The sequence below is a fragment of the Pogonomyrmex barbatus genome, unplaced genomic scaffold (assembly GCF_055798465.1).
Source record: "Pogonomyrmex barbatus isolate J1 unplaced genomic scaffold, ASM5579846v1 scaffold22, whole genome shotgun sequence".
NCBI lineage: Eukaryota > Metazoa > Arthropoda > Insecta > Hymenoptera > Formicidae > Pogonomyrmex > Pogonomyrmex barbatus.
In genome coordinates this window covers 2,893,141-2,915,348 of record NW_028297119.1, presented here as the reverse complement: position 1 = coordinate 2,915,348, position 22,208 = coordinate 2,893,141, and the positions used below count along the sequence as shown (strand labels likewise).

Below are 22,208 nucleotides of genomic sequence, written 5' to 3'. Positions count from 1 at the left end.
ATAAGGATAATACGAATTATTTATCATAATTTCATATTTGTCATTTTATTTTCATTATAGTTTATAAAATGTAATAGAAATATATATACATTTTGATTTGCTATTAAGTATGTTTCAATTACTTTCTGTCTACAAATAGAGAAAAATATGTGCCCATTCATATACATATATATGTGTTTATGCAGAACGCTGAATATTTCCGCAATTGTATAAGTAAAATAATTTTTTCAATCTTATAATTTCTCGAAGAAATAAATCTTTAATTTTATATCTGTTACTTAAAATGATCATAATTGCACTAGACGTTTAGTTAGACATCAGCTCTGATCATCATTTCTATAAAGCTCAAAGATTTGACAATCTCATTATTGTTTGTCGGAATCAAAAATTCATGCGGAATTCATACTAAAAGATGCTAGTTCCATATTTAATAAGTAATTAGATAATACATGAACGCATGTCATTCTGCAAATATTTTCGATGTTACTTACGTATTTCAGAATATAACAATTTGTAAAATATAAATCGCTATATGTGTATCTATAATTTAATTATATTTAAAAAAAATATATAGTCCATTTCTTTTTATCGTACAATATCATTATTTTCATTCGAGTTTTGCTATTGTATTCGCCACAGCAACGATATACCTTTAACTATAATTTTCTAATATTGAACATAAAATATTTTTTTTATCACAATTATTTATGATTGTCTTTCAAAATAATTATTAAAATATATTAGAAAATTAGCAGTAATATCTATGCGCCTGTGCATAATATCGATATTCATTTCTTCATTAATATAAAACTAAGTTTTAAAAATTTTTATTTAGTTAGATCAGTCTTTTAAGTTACATGAAAAAACAGACTGTATCTTTTTATACTTTTGCATTGATTTATGTTGCATTTACATTACATCTGTAAGCAAATAATAAAGTAAAGCAATTCATAAATGTTATAATAATCTAACGAGCATTTTAACATTTAAATGTAGTTTGAGCGAAAATAATTATTGCACTATATATAATAACAATAAAAATATTTAAAAAGAAAAAAGAATTGATCAAGCTTTAAGCAATCACATAATACATAATTAAAAAACAATTTCATAATATTGCATAATATTTGTTATAATTTAACGCATTTGTATATAATATTATTCTCTTAATTTCGAAGAGATATGGCGCGCTATTATATACTATTCTAATATGAATTTGTACATTTTACTAAAATTCTTATACAGCTTCCTATACAGTTTCTTAAGCTATAATAAATTTTAAAATTTATAAAAGACCAAAAAGGTGTATAAAAATGTTCATAAGACCTAGATTATTGCAGAAAATTCACTTTTGTAAATTTTTAAATGTCAAGTATGGAAATTACTCTTGATAAGAGTAATTTGATAAAAATGTTTGTAGACTTAGAAAATCAATATGTGTAAGACTTACAATTTGTACCAGTATTTGTCTATGTATACATATGGTATTTTCTCTAAAAGATATTATCAGCACTAATACTAATAAGTATATATTGTGCATTTTAGAGTGACGTACAATATTTCTTTTTAAGGAAAAATATAAAAACTGGAAAAATATAAACTATCATATAAATTATATATAATAGTCCATATGAATGCATCTATGGCAAGTCTAGAATTTTTATGATTCAAGTTATACATGTTAACATTTAATATCATATTACAGTTAATATTAATAATCCGAATTTATATAAGTAAAATATCAGAAAAAAGTATAAACTAATTATACTTTTAAATTTTAAGCATGTTATGAATCTTTTTATTTCAAAATCATAATATTTAATTTAGAATTATATATTTATAATTATATTAAAATATCAATTTTTTCATCATATTTAGTAAAATATGTAACTTTGCGTAAAATATCTATACATTTAAAGAATGTAATAATCTGAAAACAACATTCTAACATACACATATATAAAAAATATAGATTATTGTATTGCTATCTTAATGTTTCTTGATAATTAAACAAATTAATTATGGCAGTTGCACATTGCATTCACAAAAAGATAAATTTTTTTCTCAACATATAACTTTCATTATCACAATTTACTGATGTTCCTTTAAACTATACAGCTTCATGTGATGTTTGAATATTATCAGATCTTAAATGAACTAATGGAATTTCGACATCTTTTCTTTGCATATTTGGTGCTTCATTGCACTGAACATTTTTCTTTAATTCTGGTGCAATCAAACGCTTATTCACAATTTGTAGCCATATCATGGAAATAATTAGCATTAAGCCAGTAATACCAAAAATATGATATGTTCCTAAGCGAGTATAAATGTAACTTACAAATACAGGGCCTAAACCACGAGATGCACATCCTGCACCTGTCATTAGACCCATCCATACGCCTTGTGGACGTGGGCCGAGAATTTTACTAAATATAGTTTGTATCAAAGTAACTCCTAAAGGATAACCTATGGATGTAAATCCATAACCGATAAGAAATTGAGTAATCGTGATTTGTGGAGTGTATAGGCACCATTCCTGAGTAATAGGACATCCTACAATTTCTGTACCATTGGCATCTTCCGTTATATTGTTATATGCTATAATATATTGAAACATTTTTATTACAAAACTATTATATAAAAAATTATAAATGTAAACACACAAAATTGTAAATGTAAAAGTGTACAACTTAAACTATTTACTTATTTAATAGATACTCACGTCCGAAATCTGCAATTTTAGGGGGATCAGGACCCCATGGAATACATAGTACTCGTCCAATTATCATGAAAAAAAATCCACCCCATAGCATTATTTTACGTTCTTCAAATCTGTAAAAAAATTATAATATATACTTTATTTAATAATATATAGAAAGTTAATAATATTTGTAATATATAAATATTAATTATTTAAATATATTGAAAAGATTGAAAATCTTTACTAAAGCTTTTACCTTTTACAAAGCGGTCCTATCATGGTAAATGTAATACAAGCTATCACAGCTCCAACGCTCATTAGAATTCCCATATAATATAATGCTTCTTTTTTAGTCCAAGCGAATTGATCCATGGTAAGGGAGGTACCAAGACTACAAATAAAAAATATTTATTAATTAAAACTTTGTCAGATTGATATTTCAATCTATGGTTTTTATTTTAATATGTCATAAAAATATTTTATAGATGTTAAATTAAAATTTTCAAAATTAAATTTTTAATTTTGCCTTCGTAAATAAAATGCTATTTTAATTTTCTAATTATTTTTATATCTTATTTAATTTTTGTTTTCTTTTTCTTATAATATATTGTAAATGTTAGGATATCAATATATACTTACGTTTCAAGAAGAACAAAATTAAAAACCAAAACAAAGAATGCACAAATCAAAGTCCATGAAGCCAAATAATCTGGTTTTATGGCTTTCCATGTTTCTTTTTCTGAAATTGCAATAAATTCCGAGATTATCATACTAAATTCAATTTTTCTATTATAGATATAAAAGTAAAAAATAATAGTAGAATCATATATTTGAAATATATTTATAATACTGATATATATGATACTAATACACATATATATATATATATATATATATATATATATATACCGATATATATAGTATTGATAATTTATAATATAAAAATGGAATAAAATCAATTATTGCGTTAATTCTATTGATCAATTCTTTCTGATTATTAAATATTCGAAATTATAACCAAACTTCAAGATATAATTATAACCAAACTTTAAGATATAATATAAACATATAGATTTATTACATACCTGTAGTTTTACCCTCACAACGCATAGCTTCTTTTATGGCAATCTTACGTTCTTTAAAATTCCATGGTAACAAGAAGATAAAATTAAAAATCCCCATTATTACATTAATCCAACCAGCTGCCGTGTACATGTTTAAAGGTAGCATCATAAATATTACACCATGATCTCCAAGAGGTGTTACAGCAGCTTGTAATCCAGGACCTACTACAAAACCTAGAACCTATAAAATTTATTCTTATCATTTGTATTTGACCAACTTAATTATTTATTTTTATATAAAAATATAAAAATAGAAATAAGCTAGTTTTAACAAGATCATATATTAAATTCTTTTGAATCTAAATAGAAAAAGACTGCGATTATATTTGTATACTGCGACTTTATTTATATATTATATACTTTGATATAAAAATATAATAATGAAAAATTACCTGTGCAAGAGATACCATAGAAACTGCATGTGTACGTTCTGAAAGTTTTGTAGCTGCAGATAGGTAAGATCTTGCTGCAGCAATATTAGCTGCAAAAATTCATATGTATTTATAATTAAATAAAAATCATTGTTTATAATTAAATAAAAAACAACATCTTCAATATATAAATCTTTATAGCAAAAATTGAACTTACCGGAACTAACTCCAACAAAGAATCTAGCAATGAGCATGTAGCTTTTTTTATCACCAGGTATCATTTCAAGAATACTATAAGCTGCTGATGCAATGGTAAACAATGCTAAAGTTACTAAAAGTGGCAACCTTACTGATCCTCTTTTATTACCCCACCAACCTATTAGAGGTGAAAATAACATTTGCCCAAGTGGATTAGCTGCTACTACATAACCCATAAATTCTTTTCCTGCAGTTGGGTCCAACTAAAATACAAACATATACTCAAAACATATTATATATAATTTTTATATATTATCAATATATATCTTGTTAATATATGTTATATACTTTATCTAAGTATGGCCAAACTCCAGTAAGAATAATACTGAAGCCAAGTGACATCAAGAACATGGTAAAATAAATCATATAGATACTCCTCCATCGTTCTTTTCTTTCAAGTTCAGTTTCTAAATCATCAAGAGAAAGTTCAGGAAGCTCAGTATGTCTACAAAATTGAATATTTCATATACATATATGCATTTACAAAATATATTATTAATAATTTACAAATTATATCTAAAAGCATTGCAAATAATTCAAAATACAAATTTAACTAATAAGATTATTTTTTATTTAGTTTCTTTCAATAATATCATTAATAAGCAATATTTTAAAATCTCTAACAATAATTAATAATAAAAATTGAAATACAATTTACCTTCTGACAAAAAATTTCTTACAACGATCCATTAAAAAATTTTTACATTATTTTCTTCTATATTTAAAAGATAGGAAATTTTTTGTCAAAGATACAAATCAATATTTTTACAAAGCACATCAGCATATGACATATGGATCATCAACCTAGTGTGTGAATAGAGACATGTAGTTAAAATTTTTACAATTAAAGTTTTATATTAAAGTTATATTGCATATACATTTTTAACAAAATTAATGTTTAAAATATTTGTATTTATATTAAATATTTATATTAAATTACAGTAAATAATATTAAATAATAATAGTAAAGTTAAATAATCAAATTAATTAAATAATTAAACATAAAAATAGTAATAAAATAGTAAAAAATATTTCTATATCTATATTATAAATAAATATTTATAGATAATAAGATCCATAAATAGTAAATTATTAAGTTTAAATCTTAAAAATAGAACTTTTTTTATATGTATCTATAAATACAAATACAAATAAATACAAATTTACAAATAACTTTAGTTGTATATTTTTTTCAAATTATAATTATTGAAAAAACAACCTATTGTTTTAATACTGAATTGCTAAACAGAATTTAAAATATATGTAGTATTTTTGGTGAAAGATATATTGCAATTTTTGATAAGAGATAAGAAATTGAAGATTGTTGATAAATTAAACTTTTGAAATGCAAACAGACAAATCTATCAAAGAAAAAAACCATAAAAAAATCTATTAAAGAGGAAATATATCATAATATATTGTATATGTGTATAAGTAATTCTATAAAATATGAACAATAATCTTTAATAATCATATTTCTGATTATTAAAGTGCTAAATTTTAATTTTAAATGTGCTAAATTTTATATTTTTCAAAAATAAAATTAATAAATTTTATTTTTTCTTAAATATAATAACATTATTTTTTAAATATAAGAACGCATAGAAATAAATAACTTTGTAATTTAAACATAATTTTAGGTCAATTGTAAAGATTATTTTTTAGTAATTGAAACTTAATTTTAAGTCAATTTTAAAGAAAATTTTCACATTTAATCACATTTAATTTAAATTAATTTAAATTTTAATTAATAAATAATATCTAATAATATTATATTAAAAAACACAAAATAAATTATTTTATAAACCATTGAAACAATTATATATTATTCCTACATAATAAACTACTTTACAAAAATTAAATAAATTTGTATATTTAAATAAATCCATGTATTATTTTTTATATTAAAGATCACAAGACATTTTCTAATGTCTATATTATATATATATATATATATATATATATATATATATATATATATATATTATATATAAAAATACTATATTAAAATTTACTATTTGATCAATATATACAAAAGAGATATAAAAGTTCATAAAAACATAAACATAACAATTAATATACATATCAGATGCCAATTTAAAAAATTAAAATATCAATAACATAATAATAACAATATACGGAATTATAATAATCCAAGAAATACAATGGAGAACATTTAAAAAATAATTTACATAATTTTTTTACAATATACATTTAAAGAATTTCATAAATATCATATCAAATCATCTAATTTTATCTAATTCTGTCATTTGTTATTTACTTACGAAATTATTCCGTAATCTTTGATTCAACATATGTATTTCATATTATTAATACTATTAATAATACTATTAATAATACAAATTCTGAAAACACTTCAATTCACTACGAATAATGTTGTCTCCGTTGTCTCCTTTGTCTACTTAGAAACTTTTGGTAGCTCGCCTTACATGATCAACGAAATGATCTTCCGTTAAAAAAAAAAAAAATATATACACTCTCAGGTTGTCTCTCTTATCTCTTCTTCTTTTCCCTCTCCTTCATGCGATATTATTACTCTCGATCATTCTCAGCCAATAACCCGTGAATCACACTATTTATTCGTTCAATCTAACACGGATGTGACGATAAACGATTTGCTGACTCGACAAAATAAAAGAAAACATGTGCGACGTTCAACAGCTGATTCTGAGAGATCTAGATTTCGCTCCATACGAATCGATTTAATGATTTAATGCAGCGAGAGGATGCACGCGCATCTCTGTCTGTCAATTTTCATTCCCATCTAGAAAGCAACGCTTTCACGGCTCGCGACTGCGACGGGTGCACCGAATCACATTGGGTTTGCACTCGTGTGAAAAAATGCTACGATTGTTATCGAGCGCATTTTTAAACGTGAGTACATCCGTGAGTACGTCGCGGTTGATACGAATTATCGAATCGCCAATGAGAGTTTCAAACGGAATGTAAACACGTAATCTAATAATGTGGAAGAGTAGCCTTTTTTCCTCCTCTTTTATTCCGAAGATCTTATCTTCTCTGAAATGCAAAGAGAATGGAATATAGCATAGTGCAATTGCACCAAGTGCATAAGAAATTGCATCTACAAGATGCGCTCGCGCAAGAAGGTTAGAATATTTCTATTTTTGATGAGTTTTGGAACACGACTATATTTTTTTTAAGTTCCTTATGGATTTAAATGTACAAACCAATCGTATTGAAGAATCTTAAAACAGTTGCAAAGCTGCTCTTTTTGCTGAACTCAGTTATTAACGACAAACGGAATGACATAAAAAAAAAAAAAAAAAAAAAAAAAGAGAGAAAAACAATAATTGTCAAAATGATTGATAGTAAACAGAAATGTATAGAAATGGATTCGTCATGGATGGTCATTGCCGAATTCAAATTCTTGATTTTTTAAATCCATTTCCTCTCCTCTCGCGGACGTGCCACCCCTCTAGCTTGCCCCCAGGTTCGTGTTTCTTGAATACGAGGTTTAAAACCACGTTTATCGTTGGAATCATTGTATCGCGATACAGAATAACTAACGGAATTTAACTGATTCAACGGCCAATAGGAAGCTCGGATGCATATGCTTGTCCCCTTCCTCTTCCCCCGTCGTGTTCTACTGCGCGAGTGGATGTGCAGTAGAATAACATCGTCAGAGGTCGGCCATTGTCGGGGACGATGCGAATTATTCTGATCGGAGTTTGAGGTGCAGGATAGATATTCATTTGTGCATTGAGTCGTACACGAGTTACCACGATGCATCCGACTTTGGGATTGAGTTCAAATGTACCGGCCTTCCTTGCCAAGCTTTGGAAGTTGGTCGAGGATCCGGACACCGACCACCTCATCTTCTGGTCACCCGTGAGTATACGCTTTATTTATCCGTTTATATTTACCTTTCATTCGCATAACTCCGAGCCGGATTATTTCGCGAGATCATACGAATGGTAAACACGTGGTGTCGATCGTTGAATTGCGCATTGTAGCCACTGTATGCTTTTTCCGGCCGCCTTGTCGGCGAGAGCAACAATCACGCCGCAACAACCGCGTCAATAAATGTGCGATCATCGAACGTGCGACGTCGACGTCTTCTATGGGATGGGATGTTCACTTCTGATAACTCGGCTTTGATTATGTTTCAATTGCGATTAATATTTATGCATTCATGTATCGATTGTCACTCGACATTTGATATTACATCATTCATCATTTAAAAGACTGCTATTGGCAGTCTATAACTTTTTCTACCTTTAGAAAAAAGCTTCAATATACTTTAATATTTAAATAAGAAATACCACGTGAATGTATAACGTAAATTTGGTTACTCACAATATATCGAATTAATGCATACTATAAGTTGCTAAACATGAAATGTAAAAAATATATAAATATATAACATTTCAAACAACTATATAAATAGTCAACAATGAGTCTTATGTCTTATTATTTAATACAAAATGCACTAATGATTTTATTATCAAAGAAGTAATACTGTGCCATTGCATTTAATTATTTTATATAATAACCTTTAATGTATACTCCAGTGTAATAATCCAGTGTAGTATCCAAGATATAGATAACAGAATTCACTATTAATTTCTTAATTGTATTACTTAATAATATGCACTTAATAAAAAGTTATGTAAATGAATATTGACTGAGGAATTTACTATTATATTAATTGTATTGTCAATTTAATTTTAATACACATAATTTAGGTATATATATCTATATATATTAAAAAGTAATATGTGAAATATTCATAAAGCTGTAATTTTATGGAACAAAGAAAAGTTAGCATATTATTCCCACTATACCGCAATGCAGAATAGCCTTAGGACCATCGCACAGACTTCTGCGCATAACGCATAAAAAAATGAACCAATTACTTTCATTTTCATTGTGAGTATAGAAATGAAGGATTATGATTGGTTCTTTTTCTTATACATTATGCATTATGTGTTATGCAGAAGTGTGTGCTCTCGACCTTACTTATTGCTTGTTTCCTTTTCACGAAGCGTATCTTCGCTAACTTTAGGCTGATATACACTGCTAATACTGAAAATTTATAATATATATCACATAAGCTATAGATTTTTAATACTGGCAGTATATCAGAACATGATATTAGAATATTATTTATATTTATGTATATATTTTATAATAAACATTGCAATTAATTTGAAGAAAGAATTAAAGGTATTATTTAAAGTATTATTTAAATAAATTATGTAATTAAATAAAATGATACACATTTTTATCCTATCGGCTCGATATGATATTCTATTAACTTTATAATTAATATATTAATATTTACATTTGCATTTTATTATTTTGTTTTTAATATATTTTGCTATAAGTTGATTTGGATTGAATTGTGAACGTGTTTTCGCCAGTTCGCTATATTTGTTGAAAATTAATGAAAAGAGAATAAAAACTAGTTTTTTTCGCTCGATCAAATTATATCTTGATGTATTTATTTAAAAAATGGAATAATATGTCAAGTTCATATCAGAGTACCGACTGTGGAGCCGACCCAATTGTCATGTTTTGCACTAGAGTCTAAACTTAAATTGATCAATCCAGTCAGTCGACATTTTTTGTGATTGGTCTATTAAAAATCAGTAGTCGGCAATTAAATCGCAGTTTTCACAGTTAATAAATCTGATACAGGCTTAGAGATTATAATGAATTATATTTTTGTTGAATTATATTATATTGAATGATTATATTTTTGTTGAATGACATATTTGTTTTAGAGTGGGAAAAGCTTTTTCATTAGAGATCAAGCAAAGTTTGCGAGAGATTTGTTACCGCATTACTACAAACATAACAATATGGCCAGTTTTATACGACAGTTGAATATGTGTAAGTTTTTTTAACTTTTACATGATTCTAAGATATATATAATGAAACAGAATAATGGAGAGATTGAAAGACATTTACTAATGTTCCTTATATTTTAGATGGATTTCATAAGAAGGTATCTGTAGAACTGGGTGGCCTAAAATGTGATAAAGATGATATGGAGTTTGCACATCAGTACTTTATCAAAGATAGACCTTATTTAGTCGAGCATATTAAAAGAAAAGTATGTATTTTAAAATGTTTCATAGTATTAAAATTGCAGTTATATTCTGTTTCTTAAAAATCTAAAGTTAGAAATTGATTCTAAAAGATTTTAAGAATAATCCTGATTTTCTATATTAATGATTTATTTTCAAACACTTAATGATAACATTATTAATATCATATAAATTTAAAATAAATTCATAAAAGATGCAATTTTAAATACAAGCTCGAAATAGGAAAATTAAACTTTATTAATATTGTTACGTATGTAGTGATACATATGATATAGAATTATATTTTTTGTTAGATTGCTTCTAATAAAAATCAAGATTCTACACATTCGCCTATTAAATCAGAAATAATGAACAAAGTGTTAAATGACGTAAGAAACATGAAAGATCGTCAAGAAGACATGGATAATAAATTAAGTGCAATGAAGCTTGAAAATGCAACATTATGGGGGCAGTTGGTAGCATTGAGGCAAAAACATTTAAAACAGCAACAAATTGTTAACAAACTTATTCACTTTCTTGTTACTCTTGTGCAACCATCAAGAGGTGGTTTATCTGTTAAGAGGCGATATCCACTAATGATAGATGATTCAAGTTGTCCACATAAACAAAGCAAAGTATCTAAGGTAGTATGATTATTGCGCCTGTTATATTTTTTTTATGATCGTTGTGTGTGTATGTGTGTGTGTGTGTGTGTGTGTGTGTGTGTGTGTGTGTGTGTGTGTGTGTGGTGTATGTATATATAACAAATATAATATATATTTTGTAGCCTCAAGCATCTCCTACAGGACCAGTAATTCATGAACTTGATGCATCAGATCTTGATGTCAATGCAGAGTACGTTGCTGCTGAGTAAGTGCATAAATTTTATATTTATTTTTAAATTAGCAATTTAAATTTTTGTAATAAAAATTTCTTTTATTTCAATAATTTAAAAATATATATTTAATATTTTTATATGTGTAATATGTATTATTATAAACATTGAGATTTATATCTTAATAATTATTTATTTTAGTATATTAGAAAGTGAAACTCCAAATGTTCAAAGTCCACAGGAACAATATGAAATAGATGATGAAAAGATGGAAACTGTTCATTTAATTAAAGATTCTATTCAAAATCCTGAGATTGATAAAAATAAAAAATATATTATCAAAGGCAAAAAGAAGTAAGTTTGATTCATATTTTTGTATTAAATTTTTAATGAATATGTGCATATATTAATTTTTAAAAGAATATATATATTTTAATAACAAATAACAGACAATTTATGATGGAATATTATGATATATATTAGCATATAGTATTAGCAGAAAATTAACATGATGTCACTCTACATGAAATTTCAGAATAATTTAGAAAAAGAAATTAAAATGAAATATCTCAACATTTTTATGTCATATACTGTAAATAAAAATAAAAATTATTGATTTAATTACTAATATTATTGAATATTAAGATTTTTATTTAGAAAAAATTATCTCTCTAAAAATGTTTACAAAAAGAAAGAAAAGATGTTAATTAATAGCAATATTAAATGCAGAGAATGGAAATTTATCATGATAATTTCTATATATACTTAAAAAATAGAATTCAAGTTGCTAATTTATTTAAATTAATATTTTTATTAATATTTTTATTAATAACAATTAGTTACATTTATAAGCAATTATTTAGCAATATTATTTGAAAATCCTGTTAATTATATTTATCCAAATACTATTTAAATATTACCAGGAGAAAAGACAAGGTGCCTATCAGAATTTCAATACCACCATTGGAAAATGGAGAAAAACCAAGGTTAACTTAATTTTTGTCTTGTTATTTGGTATCGGTGTTCTAAAATTTTCCTGTAGTTATATTGTTATGTTAGCGTTACTATTCTATTTCTCTGCATGAATTAAATTTATGTGATTATATTGCAGAAATATGATCGAACTTATATAATACACACACATACACACACACACACACACACACACACACACACACACACACACATTACATGTATAATGTGTGTATATAAAAGGAAGATACATAGTTATTTAAAAAAAAAATTATGCAAGCTGCAGAATGCAGGTACATACTTTTTTTTAGACATAACTGTATATTTTCTTTATATCAATTTATTCATCTCATTCTATGCATAAAAGTATTAAGATACAGTTATCAAAAAATGAATAGTTGATGAAATATTTTATATATCGGAATATATCAGAATAAAGTATCTTGTGAACTATTGATTTTTAGACATGTGTACCTAATACTTTTTTATTCACAGAAATTAGAGAAATTATATTGCATAACCAAAAATTTATAATTTTGTTTAAAAAAATGATCATAAAAAATCTCGACAGTGGTGCCACCTGCGAATAAATCAGTATCATAATTATGACCCTCTCAAAACTTTTATTTGAAATATTTTTTTGATGCACTGATGATGCACCGATTTGAGTTTGTATTATAGTATGACAGTTAAGATGGGACATATATAATGTAACTTATATAAGTTTGATCGCTAAATATTTTTTAATAAGATTAAATATTATTATTAGAAGTTATCCAGGAAATGTTTAAAGTAATAAGAAAAAGAAATATATTTCCAACTTTTCTGTTATTTTTTATAGAAAACGTATTTATTTCTCAAAATCTTTCTCAAAATAATTCTAGATTGTTTTCTTTTACTCTAACTTTATGTTTACACAGCTTTATTTTGCTATAGCTGAGAACTTATATTTGTTATACATCTTATATTAATTTTTACACAGTATTATTACTCTTTAATTTTGCAATTATAAATATTATTTTTATTATTATATATATATTATTTAGGACATTGATATTTTTTCTATTAATAAAATATTGAAATTATATTAATTATGAAATGTATATATTAATTTTATTTTTCAATTTATTGAAATATTAATTATTTTTTTATAAGTTAGTTTATGAAGAAAGTTCCATATGAACTTTCAGAAATATGTGAAGATATACAAATATGAATGATTTCTTTTTTATGATCAATACTATCACTTTTTATATTATTAACTTTTTCTTCTGAATTATTTTGCATTATTTTGCATTTATATGTATATATATATATATATATATATATATATATATATAAAACTCTATGATTAACCAACTTTAATCGCTAATAATTTAAAAACTATTATAGCCTCGACATTTGCGCATTAGAATTTTCGTCTTATTTTTAACTCAAGAATGTCATAAAAATTTCGGTCGCGAATTGCGGGACATCCTATATGTGTATTATATAATATATATATATATATATATATATATAAAATACACTATTCTTTACTTTTTTGTGAATGAAAAGGATAAAAGGAGAAAGAAAGAGGGAGATGTTCTGTTATTAGAAAAATATTTTGGTATTTATATATTTAATCTGCATAATATTAACTTATATATATGACTATGGATATTTTTGCTTTTATTTGGAATTTGTTTCACTATACTCTATTATATATTGGTATATCTTAGATTGAAAACAATTGCATGAATATTATCTTTTGTCTTAGGATGTACTGTATCATTTTTTTATATTACCGTTATATTATTGAGATATCGTAGCATTTAAGTATTGAATAATATATAAACAAAAAAATTTAAGTCCGAATATTGTAAAAGAAAATGAAGATTGACATTAATTTATTTTTCTTTATAGGGAAGAATTGCATATGCTTGAATTAGGTACTGATGAAGATGAGCCTATGGCTGTTGCTTTATTGAAAAATGAATCCATTGGTTCTAAACCAGTACCCATGGCGACTGTGCGCAGTTCTAAACTCGCAGCAATGGCAGCGAATATTAATAAATCTCAAGATGAACATGATACTGATATGAACATCCCAACTGAATTGGAGGATGACATAGAAGCTTCGGACAATGATGCATCAATGGTGAAACTAGAAGATATCCTAATTGTCCCGGAAATGCTTAATGATAATATTGAAAATAATATTGAGAATAAGCAAGATAATAACAACAAATCTAATAAAGCTACTAAGAGACTTAATCAAATCGATGGTGGGAAAAGTGTTTTAGTGAAAAACAATAATGAACAATTCAATGAAAACAAAATGATAAATTGTCCACAAAAAGAAAATAACAGTGATAAGACAGATGCAAGTTCATCGAAAAATTTATCTGTGAGCTGTGTTAATTTTTCTGGAAAATCTGAAGCTAATTACAGGTTAGAACCAACGTAAGTCCAATATAGACCATGAATAATATAATATTATTATTATTAAGAATAATAATTTCTATTCAATTTTATAGTAGAAATTATTAAACAGGTGAAAATTCTGTTTTATCTTTTATATTGAATATAAATTTCTATATCTTGTCACTTTCTTCAATTTTATATATTAATCTAATTTTTAGATTGTTTTTTTATAAATCAAGTAAAATAATATTATATGTAATATTAATATTCAAAGTATTTAAGAAATGACAGAATTTAAAAAATATTTTTTATGTATCTCTTGAAAATTATTGTCTTATCTTTTTACGAAAATGATTATTTTCTAGATTTTATCTAGGAGTAATATTCTATTCAGTTTTTACATCTAATTTTTTATATACAAATATTTAATTTTTTTTTTGTTGATAATTTAGGGAGGAAATGGATTCTCATCTGGAAACAATACAGAATGATTTGGGCAATTTGCATGAATATGTACTTGCTGAAAAGTATAATATTGACGCTAATGTAGCTAATATATTTGGGGTAAATATAATATTAAATTAAGATATTTTCTAAATATTGGAATAAGAAAAAAAATGTTTGCAAAAATGATAATCAAATGATAAAAATCTTTTCTTTTTTTTTCTTTCTTAGAAAAAAATACATTTGTAGTAAAAAATTTTGATATTGATTTTTTTTATTGTAGCAGCTATTTAGTGGAGATGAACTATTTGGATTACCAATTAATTCAGAGTTGGCTCCAAATTGTGGACGAGAAGATGATGATAATATAAGTAAGATTTAACAATTTTTATTACATAAACATAAATCCTAAATTTGATTTCAAAATTCACATCTTAATTTTAATAAATAAATTTTTGATTTGTAATTTAAAATATTTTATTAAATTTTGCAAAAAAATTATACGTGTATGTGATATTTTTTTATATTTATGTTTACCTAGATTCTAATTTAAAATATAAGAAAAACAATGTTTTCTCTTTTCTATTTATAGTAGTATTAGAAAATTTTGAATTTTTTAATTGCAAAAAATTAATAAAGGAAATAGAGCAGAAATAATTTATAATTTTATACATTATCAGATGTTACCAATGGATCTACTGGTGGGGAATTAATGACATATAATTCATCATCTAACCTACTAGATTTTGATGACATATTCTTGGAAAATCCATCGTTATCGAATCCAGATTTACCTACAAATAGTCAGTATTCAGATTTAGATTTAGAGGAAAGTAAACTTCTTGATTCATCTGATAAATAATGTAAATCCAAAATCATAAATTTGTTAATTATGATTTATAGCTTTCTTGAAACAAATCAATTTAAAAGTTTTCTTCAGTTTCTAATTTTTTTAAAGTTTAACCATACATTTTTAATATGTATTGGGTTTTCTATATTTATAAATATGTAATAATCTATATTATTTTATTAAAATAATCTTTTCAATCTGTAACAAATTAGATCCTCAAAATTTTAATTAGGTTATAAAAGGATACATTTAGTTTTACAAAAAAACATATTTGCTTTATTTAATATGGGTTGATCACTGTTATATCCAATTCTTTGTTTTCAATAGACTTTATTGTGTATGGTTAAATATAAACAGTACCTTTAATCAACAGACATAACTGTAAAAATTAAAATAAAAATTTTAATATATTTTGCAATCATAAAAGTATTGTTAATTCATGTAATGTTGGATATCATGATTATCTTTATAGGACAATCTTTATAGATAATACATTTACCATTGAAAATTAATTGGATTTACATTATAATAGATCTGATTAAAATGAATATCTCTGTTTAATATGAAACAAATTTATATTATTTTTTTGTCTTGTTGATATAGATTAGTAATAACTCTCTTTGCAGATTTAAATAAGAAAGTAATTCAACTGTAATACAAATGTAAATATCTTGATTGTAAAATTGTTTATTTTATTATAAAATCAAAGCCATAATATGTCAAAAAAATTAGTAAAATTTCTACTTTGCCATAACAATTTATAAATGTATGTGCATAGTATTTAAGTTTCAATTATACCTTACTATAATTTTGTAAATTTTGAATAACGAACTAATGATAAAAATTACTTGATCAGGGTGTAATAGTTTGAGATTTAATTAAAGTTTTACATTATTTTTATGTATGTAAATAAATTGGAAATTCACACATCATTAGTGTACATTATGGTTATATAATTTACACAATATGAATATAGAAAACCTTATCAGGAATTGAATTAACTATAAAAAATCAATTTTTGTTTTACAATGTATTACAGATAAATACTTTGAATGCTTATGTATGTATGTATATAATAGAAATATTAAATGAAAAAAGATTATAGGTTAAGAAATACATCCTTGCTATTGTAATCGGTGCACTTTATCTTTCTGATATAATTTGAAAAATAAATGTGATTCTCGATTATATAATATATATAGTGTTTTATATAAGATATAAGTGACATTAAATATTTCATAATATTTTATATCTGATTTATTCAAGATTTTATGAATAGCATCTTATTCTTTATAAAATTTTTATTTAACATTATATATTTTGTTTGGAAAAAAATATTAAAAAATAATAGACTTGAAAATTAATAGACTTGAAAATTAAATAAATTTAGAGCTATATATAAACATAAAACTTTAATTGCGATCTTCTTTTTTACATAATACCTGTATATTATTCTTTTTTTATTATATGTATTGTATATCTTATTTATCTCTTTTTTTTTCTAGATAATTATTTGTGAATATTTAATTACTTGAAAAAAATAGTATAAAGGATTAGATAAAGTGCACTGTTACAATTCTTTTTAGCCTACTGTGAAATTCTATAAATATATATTTCTGTATGATAACAATTAAAGATAGGTTGGAAAATAAAATATTTAAAACAGACAAAAGTTACAAGAAAGCAAAACATAATATTACTAAAAAATAGATAATGAAATGATCATTGTTATTTAAAATTTTGCAAATTAACAAATGTGAAATTATCAAAAAAATTTGTTTTTTTTTTGTATAAAATTTTAAATAATTTTCCGAAAAAGATGTAAGAAATATAAATACAATATAAAATAATATAATATTTTTTCGTATACTATATAAAACATTAAAATATAAGCTCATAAGATTGAAAATTTGGCATAAAAGGAAAGTTGTTTTTCCTCATAAACATATGTTTTTATTCTCATAACTGTTAATTACCTCATAACGATATAAGATGAAAACATAAAAAGTGATAATTGCAAGTTAAGGTTTCAGTGCTTTCTAATATGTAAAATCTAATATGTAATATGTAAAAATTTTTAAATTTTCGAATATGGATATTTTTACATACGTATTGAAATGTATCTTGAATACGCACTGATACACTTCTGAGAATGTTTGCGCACACTCATTGTGAATTTATGAAAATTTATTAATTCTTTTATTTCGTATTAATTCAGAACATCCTGATGTGTGAATATATCTAACATTATATATTATATAACAAATATATATCATGTAATACATTATATATATATATAAACACACGCGCGCGCGCGCGCGCGCGCGCGCGCGCGCACACACACACACACACACACACACACACACACACATATATATAATGTTAGCAGCTAATATGAAAAAATTATTTTTACAGAAAATATTTTGGTTGTGTAAAAAAAAAAGTTTAACTCGTTAAGACTCGACAGTCTCTTTGCAGCCATATTGAATTATAACGTCGAGGCGAGAAATGACATGTAAAAAGTTTCTTGCATCGTATAGCTTTGTCTTGTAGTTAAAAACATATTTTCGTATTCTTATTAAACAAAACTTATTAAAAAATATCAGAAAGTAAGATATCTGTCCAAATCTGTCCAAAATCACGTAAAAGTGTAAAATAAATCTTGAAATAATAGTACACTGCTTAGCTATCAGAAATTACCAGATCATTAAATCTAATTGTTTCTATTTATTTATTTCTAATTGTTTGATTTATTGGGCAGATATCTTACTTTTTGGTATTTTTTACAAGTTTTAAGAATTACGAAAATATCATGTTTTTAAGAGAAAAATACAAGATAAAGCTATACGACGCAAGAAACTTTTTACATGTCATTTCTCGCCTCTGACGTCACACAACCCATATCGCATCGCGAGAGAACCGAGCTTTAAATCTTATCTTGATTAAGAAACATATAGCTTAGCATCGTTGTGTTGTGGACACACTGAAATCTTATCTCGAATCTTTATCAATAGGTTAGTAATTCATGTGTTTTTTCTGTATAAGAATGTCTTAATCTATTTAATGAAATGCACTAAGTTATACTTTAGCCCCTTAGATATATGTATGCGATTATTTAATGTGATATAAGTATTGATTATATAATGTAATGACTGTGTTACTATCATTTTATATATTTAGTGCATTTACATTAGAAATGGCTCAAATAGTATATGATTATATATTAAAAAAGTTATAATTGTATGTCTTAATTTGATTTAGGTAACTTTTTGAAATTTTACATTTATCACCAAAGCAAAATTCAGACGTTATTTTGAGCCATATATATGTTCTAATAAAAGCTTAAACGCCTTATTATGTGAAATTGAACTTTAACATTCTGAGTGTAAATCCATTTCAAATAAATTTTTAATGTGTAATGAGTATCTGGATATTCATTACGTTAAAATGATTAGTATGTTTGCATATTTTTCTGTATAAGATGATATTTGCTAACTGTTATATTAATGTCAGATTTATGTGTTTAATGAGAAATATTAATCATAAAAAGTATTTCCATTTGAATAAATATGTATGTTATACTTGTGATATTGCACTGTTGAAGAGGTATCAGTAATATATTCAAAAATTAATGAGATATTGAAAGTGAAAATAATGAATTATTTGATATTGCGCTTGATATGGTGATAAATCATTATTGATTTCACTTAATATGTACATACTGTAATAAAGAACAATGACATTGCTTAGAAATAATTAGGGGCCAGCAAGAGAACAACTAATCCAGATATGTATACGTTAAAACTACTTAAGTGATTAATGTTATAACACAAATTCTGCATGTATAAAATACATTGTTTATATTAGTTTATTGATTTGTATATTTAACTTAATAATAATTCTTTATTACTAAGTCCCTGATAGATATAACTAAATTAATAGATTAAAAATACTTTTACTACTATTGACAGTTATATTAAACGTATTTGTTTATATACAAATAAAATTTACATAACTGTTCTTACGCATTTATCGCTTTAAATATTTCCTTCTTGTTTGGCGTATTATTAAACTATTATGGAATAATGCTCCAATTATATAGATATATAGATAATCGCATATATTATATATATTATATTTTCTAGTCATTTCACTTGTGGTTTTAAAAACATTTATTCTTCTCTGTTGTTTTTATTTTCAAAAGTGCATTTTTTACTATTTTTTACTATTCTTAATTGATTTGGAACACTATATCTTAATACAATACTTTAATAATATAATAAAAAATATATCTTTTATATTTAGGACTCTTAAATTATGCAATTAAAATTTAATATCCATATATGTATATATATATATATATATATATATATATCTAACAAAAATGCACATATTAATATATCTTTTCTAAATATATATTTATAAATTGATTACACAAACTAACTTTATTTTATTCTTACTATCTGGAATGCTATTAAAATTTTCATTTCATATTCTGATGAATTTGATTATAAAGCATCCTTCATTCTCTTTATAAATAAATAAGAAATATCTCATTAATGAGATTAGATAATATTTCTAAACATCCAATAAATAAATCATGTAATTAAGTACAAAGTGACCATCACTTTGACTGTTCTTCTTCAAGTCGTGATTCTTGAAACTGTTTTCTTGCTTCACGATTCGATTGGAGCAATTCAGTTAGTTGTGCACGTATATCATCATTCTTCTTTTCCAAATGATCCAAAGCAGCTTCCAAGTCCTCCAACTCATCTTCTAACGCCTTCATACCTGTATCTAATTCATAGTATATACTTTTTCATTTTAGTTAGATTTAAAAAGATATATTTTGTTTCAATCATTATCAGAAAGCTCAACATTATAATTCAAAGGTACATGTTTATTTTCGAAATTGTCCATACATATATCTTTGAATTTATTTAAATATACATTAGGAACATGCAATAAAACTTTAATGGAATTCTGTAACCCCTTTACGATGTTAAGGAGAGTTATAGGGTATTATCAAATTTCAAATCTTCACAAAAACTACTCGAAAAGATCCAAGAATGCTTATTTACCGATAATATCTTCTTCAGTAAACGCATCCTCCTCAATGCGATCGCAAATGTGATCAACCATGTGACTGACCATAGACGACAACAATTGTTCCTCGTTTTCGACATAGGTTACTTCATCGTCAGTGTCATCGTAACTAGCTTCTTCTGTTTGTATCTCTTCCATATCTTCTTCTTTTTTCATTTCTTCCGTTGGTGGATTTTCGTCTTTGGCCATATTTCCTTCTTTTACTTGCTCCAGAGAATCACTCGAAATCAGCTGACTTTATCTAATTAAAGATACACACGCGTGACAACAGTCACGTGATTAAATACCCGTGATCTCAATCTGACATTTCATTCGTCGTGTGCGATAATCTTTTTGATTGGAATATGTTGATTGGTTACAAGATAGTTAATTTTTGGAGACTTGAAAATTTCACTATTGTACAGCCAATCAACACGTTCAAAAATCAATATTTGATTGATGTGGAAATTCATCATTCTTCTGTCGAACCTCTTAAATATTTTAAAGATCAGATTTTTTAAAAACAAAAGAGTAAAATATCCTTCTAAAAAGAAAAACAAAAAATAAATATATTGAAATACCATGGCAGCAATTTTGCTTTGCTTTTATTGAAATTTCATTTTCAATTTTATTTAATAAATACAATGAATTTTTTGTACCAATCTGATAATTATTATAAATTATTTAGCTTGCCACTTCGCTCGCTTTTGATATTTTATTGATTGCGTTTTTAACAGAATGTTATTTGATAATTATTGGAAATTGTTGCGCTAAGATCAAGAGTCTTGATTGGTCAACTCATAACAAATTCTTTGTTCTGATTGGCTAATTAAACATTTCGAAGCACTTGTAATATAAGACTGCACCCTAAGTTATATTTTTAAATTTAAAAGAATAATCCAATCTTAGCACTGAAAACTAATAATTGCAAAATAAGTGTTTTTATTAAATACAATCTTTGATATTCACAAAGATCAAATCGTGATGATTTATGGAACGCGGCGCGGCAAATCGAAGGATTTATTCTAAAATTCAAATCGCTTCTTACTTTTTATAATTGTTATTGTTTAAACTGCAACTTACGC

At 24.8% G+C, this 22,208-nt stretch overlaps 3 protein-coding genes across 4 annotated transcripts; 1 reads left to right on the top strand and 2 right to left on the bottom strand.

The window, feature by feature from the left end:
* Window positions 1–16: 16 nt before the first annotated feature.
* On the bottom strand, window positions 17–7,474 carry Cln7 (CLN7/MFS domain-containing 8). Of its 2 annotated transcripts, none has more exons than XM_089078365.1 (10): window positions 6,743–7,474; window positions 5,116–5,261; window positions 4,746–4,902; window positions 4,417–4,660; window positions 4,221–4,309; window positions 3,790–4,009; window positions 3,344–3,443; window positions 2,961–3,095; window positions 2,726–2,835; window positions 17–2,601 (listed from the first exon to the last, which is right to left on the bottom strand). In XM_089078365.1, the coding sequence occupies exons 2-10, from the start codon at window positions 5,145–5,147 to the stop codon at window positions 2,111–2,113; spliced, it is 1,578 nt and encodes a 525-aa protein (XP_088934491.1). In that variant the 5' UTR covers window positions 5,148–5,261; window positions 6,743–7,474; the 3' UTR covers window positions 17–2,110. The 2 variants fall into 2 exon arrangements, with proteins under 2 accessions (XP_088934491.1, XP_088934493.1); XM_089078367.1 differs by having other exon boundaries at window positions 6,954–7,474.
* A 580-nt stretch (window positions 7,475–8,054) lies between these two features.
* LOC105430514 (uncharacterized) lies at window positions 8,055–19,909 on the top strand. Its single transcript, XM_089078364.1, is given in 12 exon segments — window positions 8,055–8,327; window positions 10,226–10,334; window positions 10,433–10,557; window positions 10,846–11,175; window positions 11,319–11,401; window positions 11,568–11,720; window positions 12,290–12,352; window positions 14,244–14,783; window positions 15,197–15,308; window positions 15,472–15,559; window positions 15,869–16,037; window positions 16,039–19,909. Coding segments are annotated over 12 exon segments (1,908 nt in total). The 5' UTR covers window positions 8,055–8,222; the 3' UTR covers window positions 16,070–19,909.
* On the bottom strand, window positions 19,889–21,412 carry LOC105430513 (uncharacterized). The gene is made up of 2 exons (XM_011644113.3): window positions 21,120–21,412; window positions 19,889–20,835 (listed from the first exon to the last, which is right to left on the bottom strand). Exons 1-2 carry the CDS (start codon window positions 21,331–21,333, stop codon window positions 20,663–20,665), a joined length of 387 nt encoding a protein of 128 aa, XP_011642415.1. The 5' UTR covers window positions 21,334–21,412; the 3' UTR covers window positions 19,889–20,662.
* Between the last annotated feature and the right edge of the window lie 796 nt (window positions 21,413–22,208).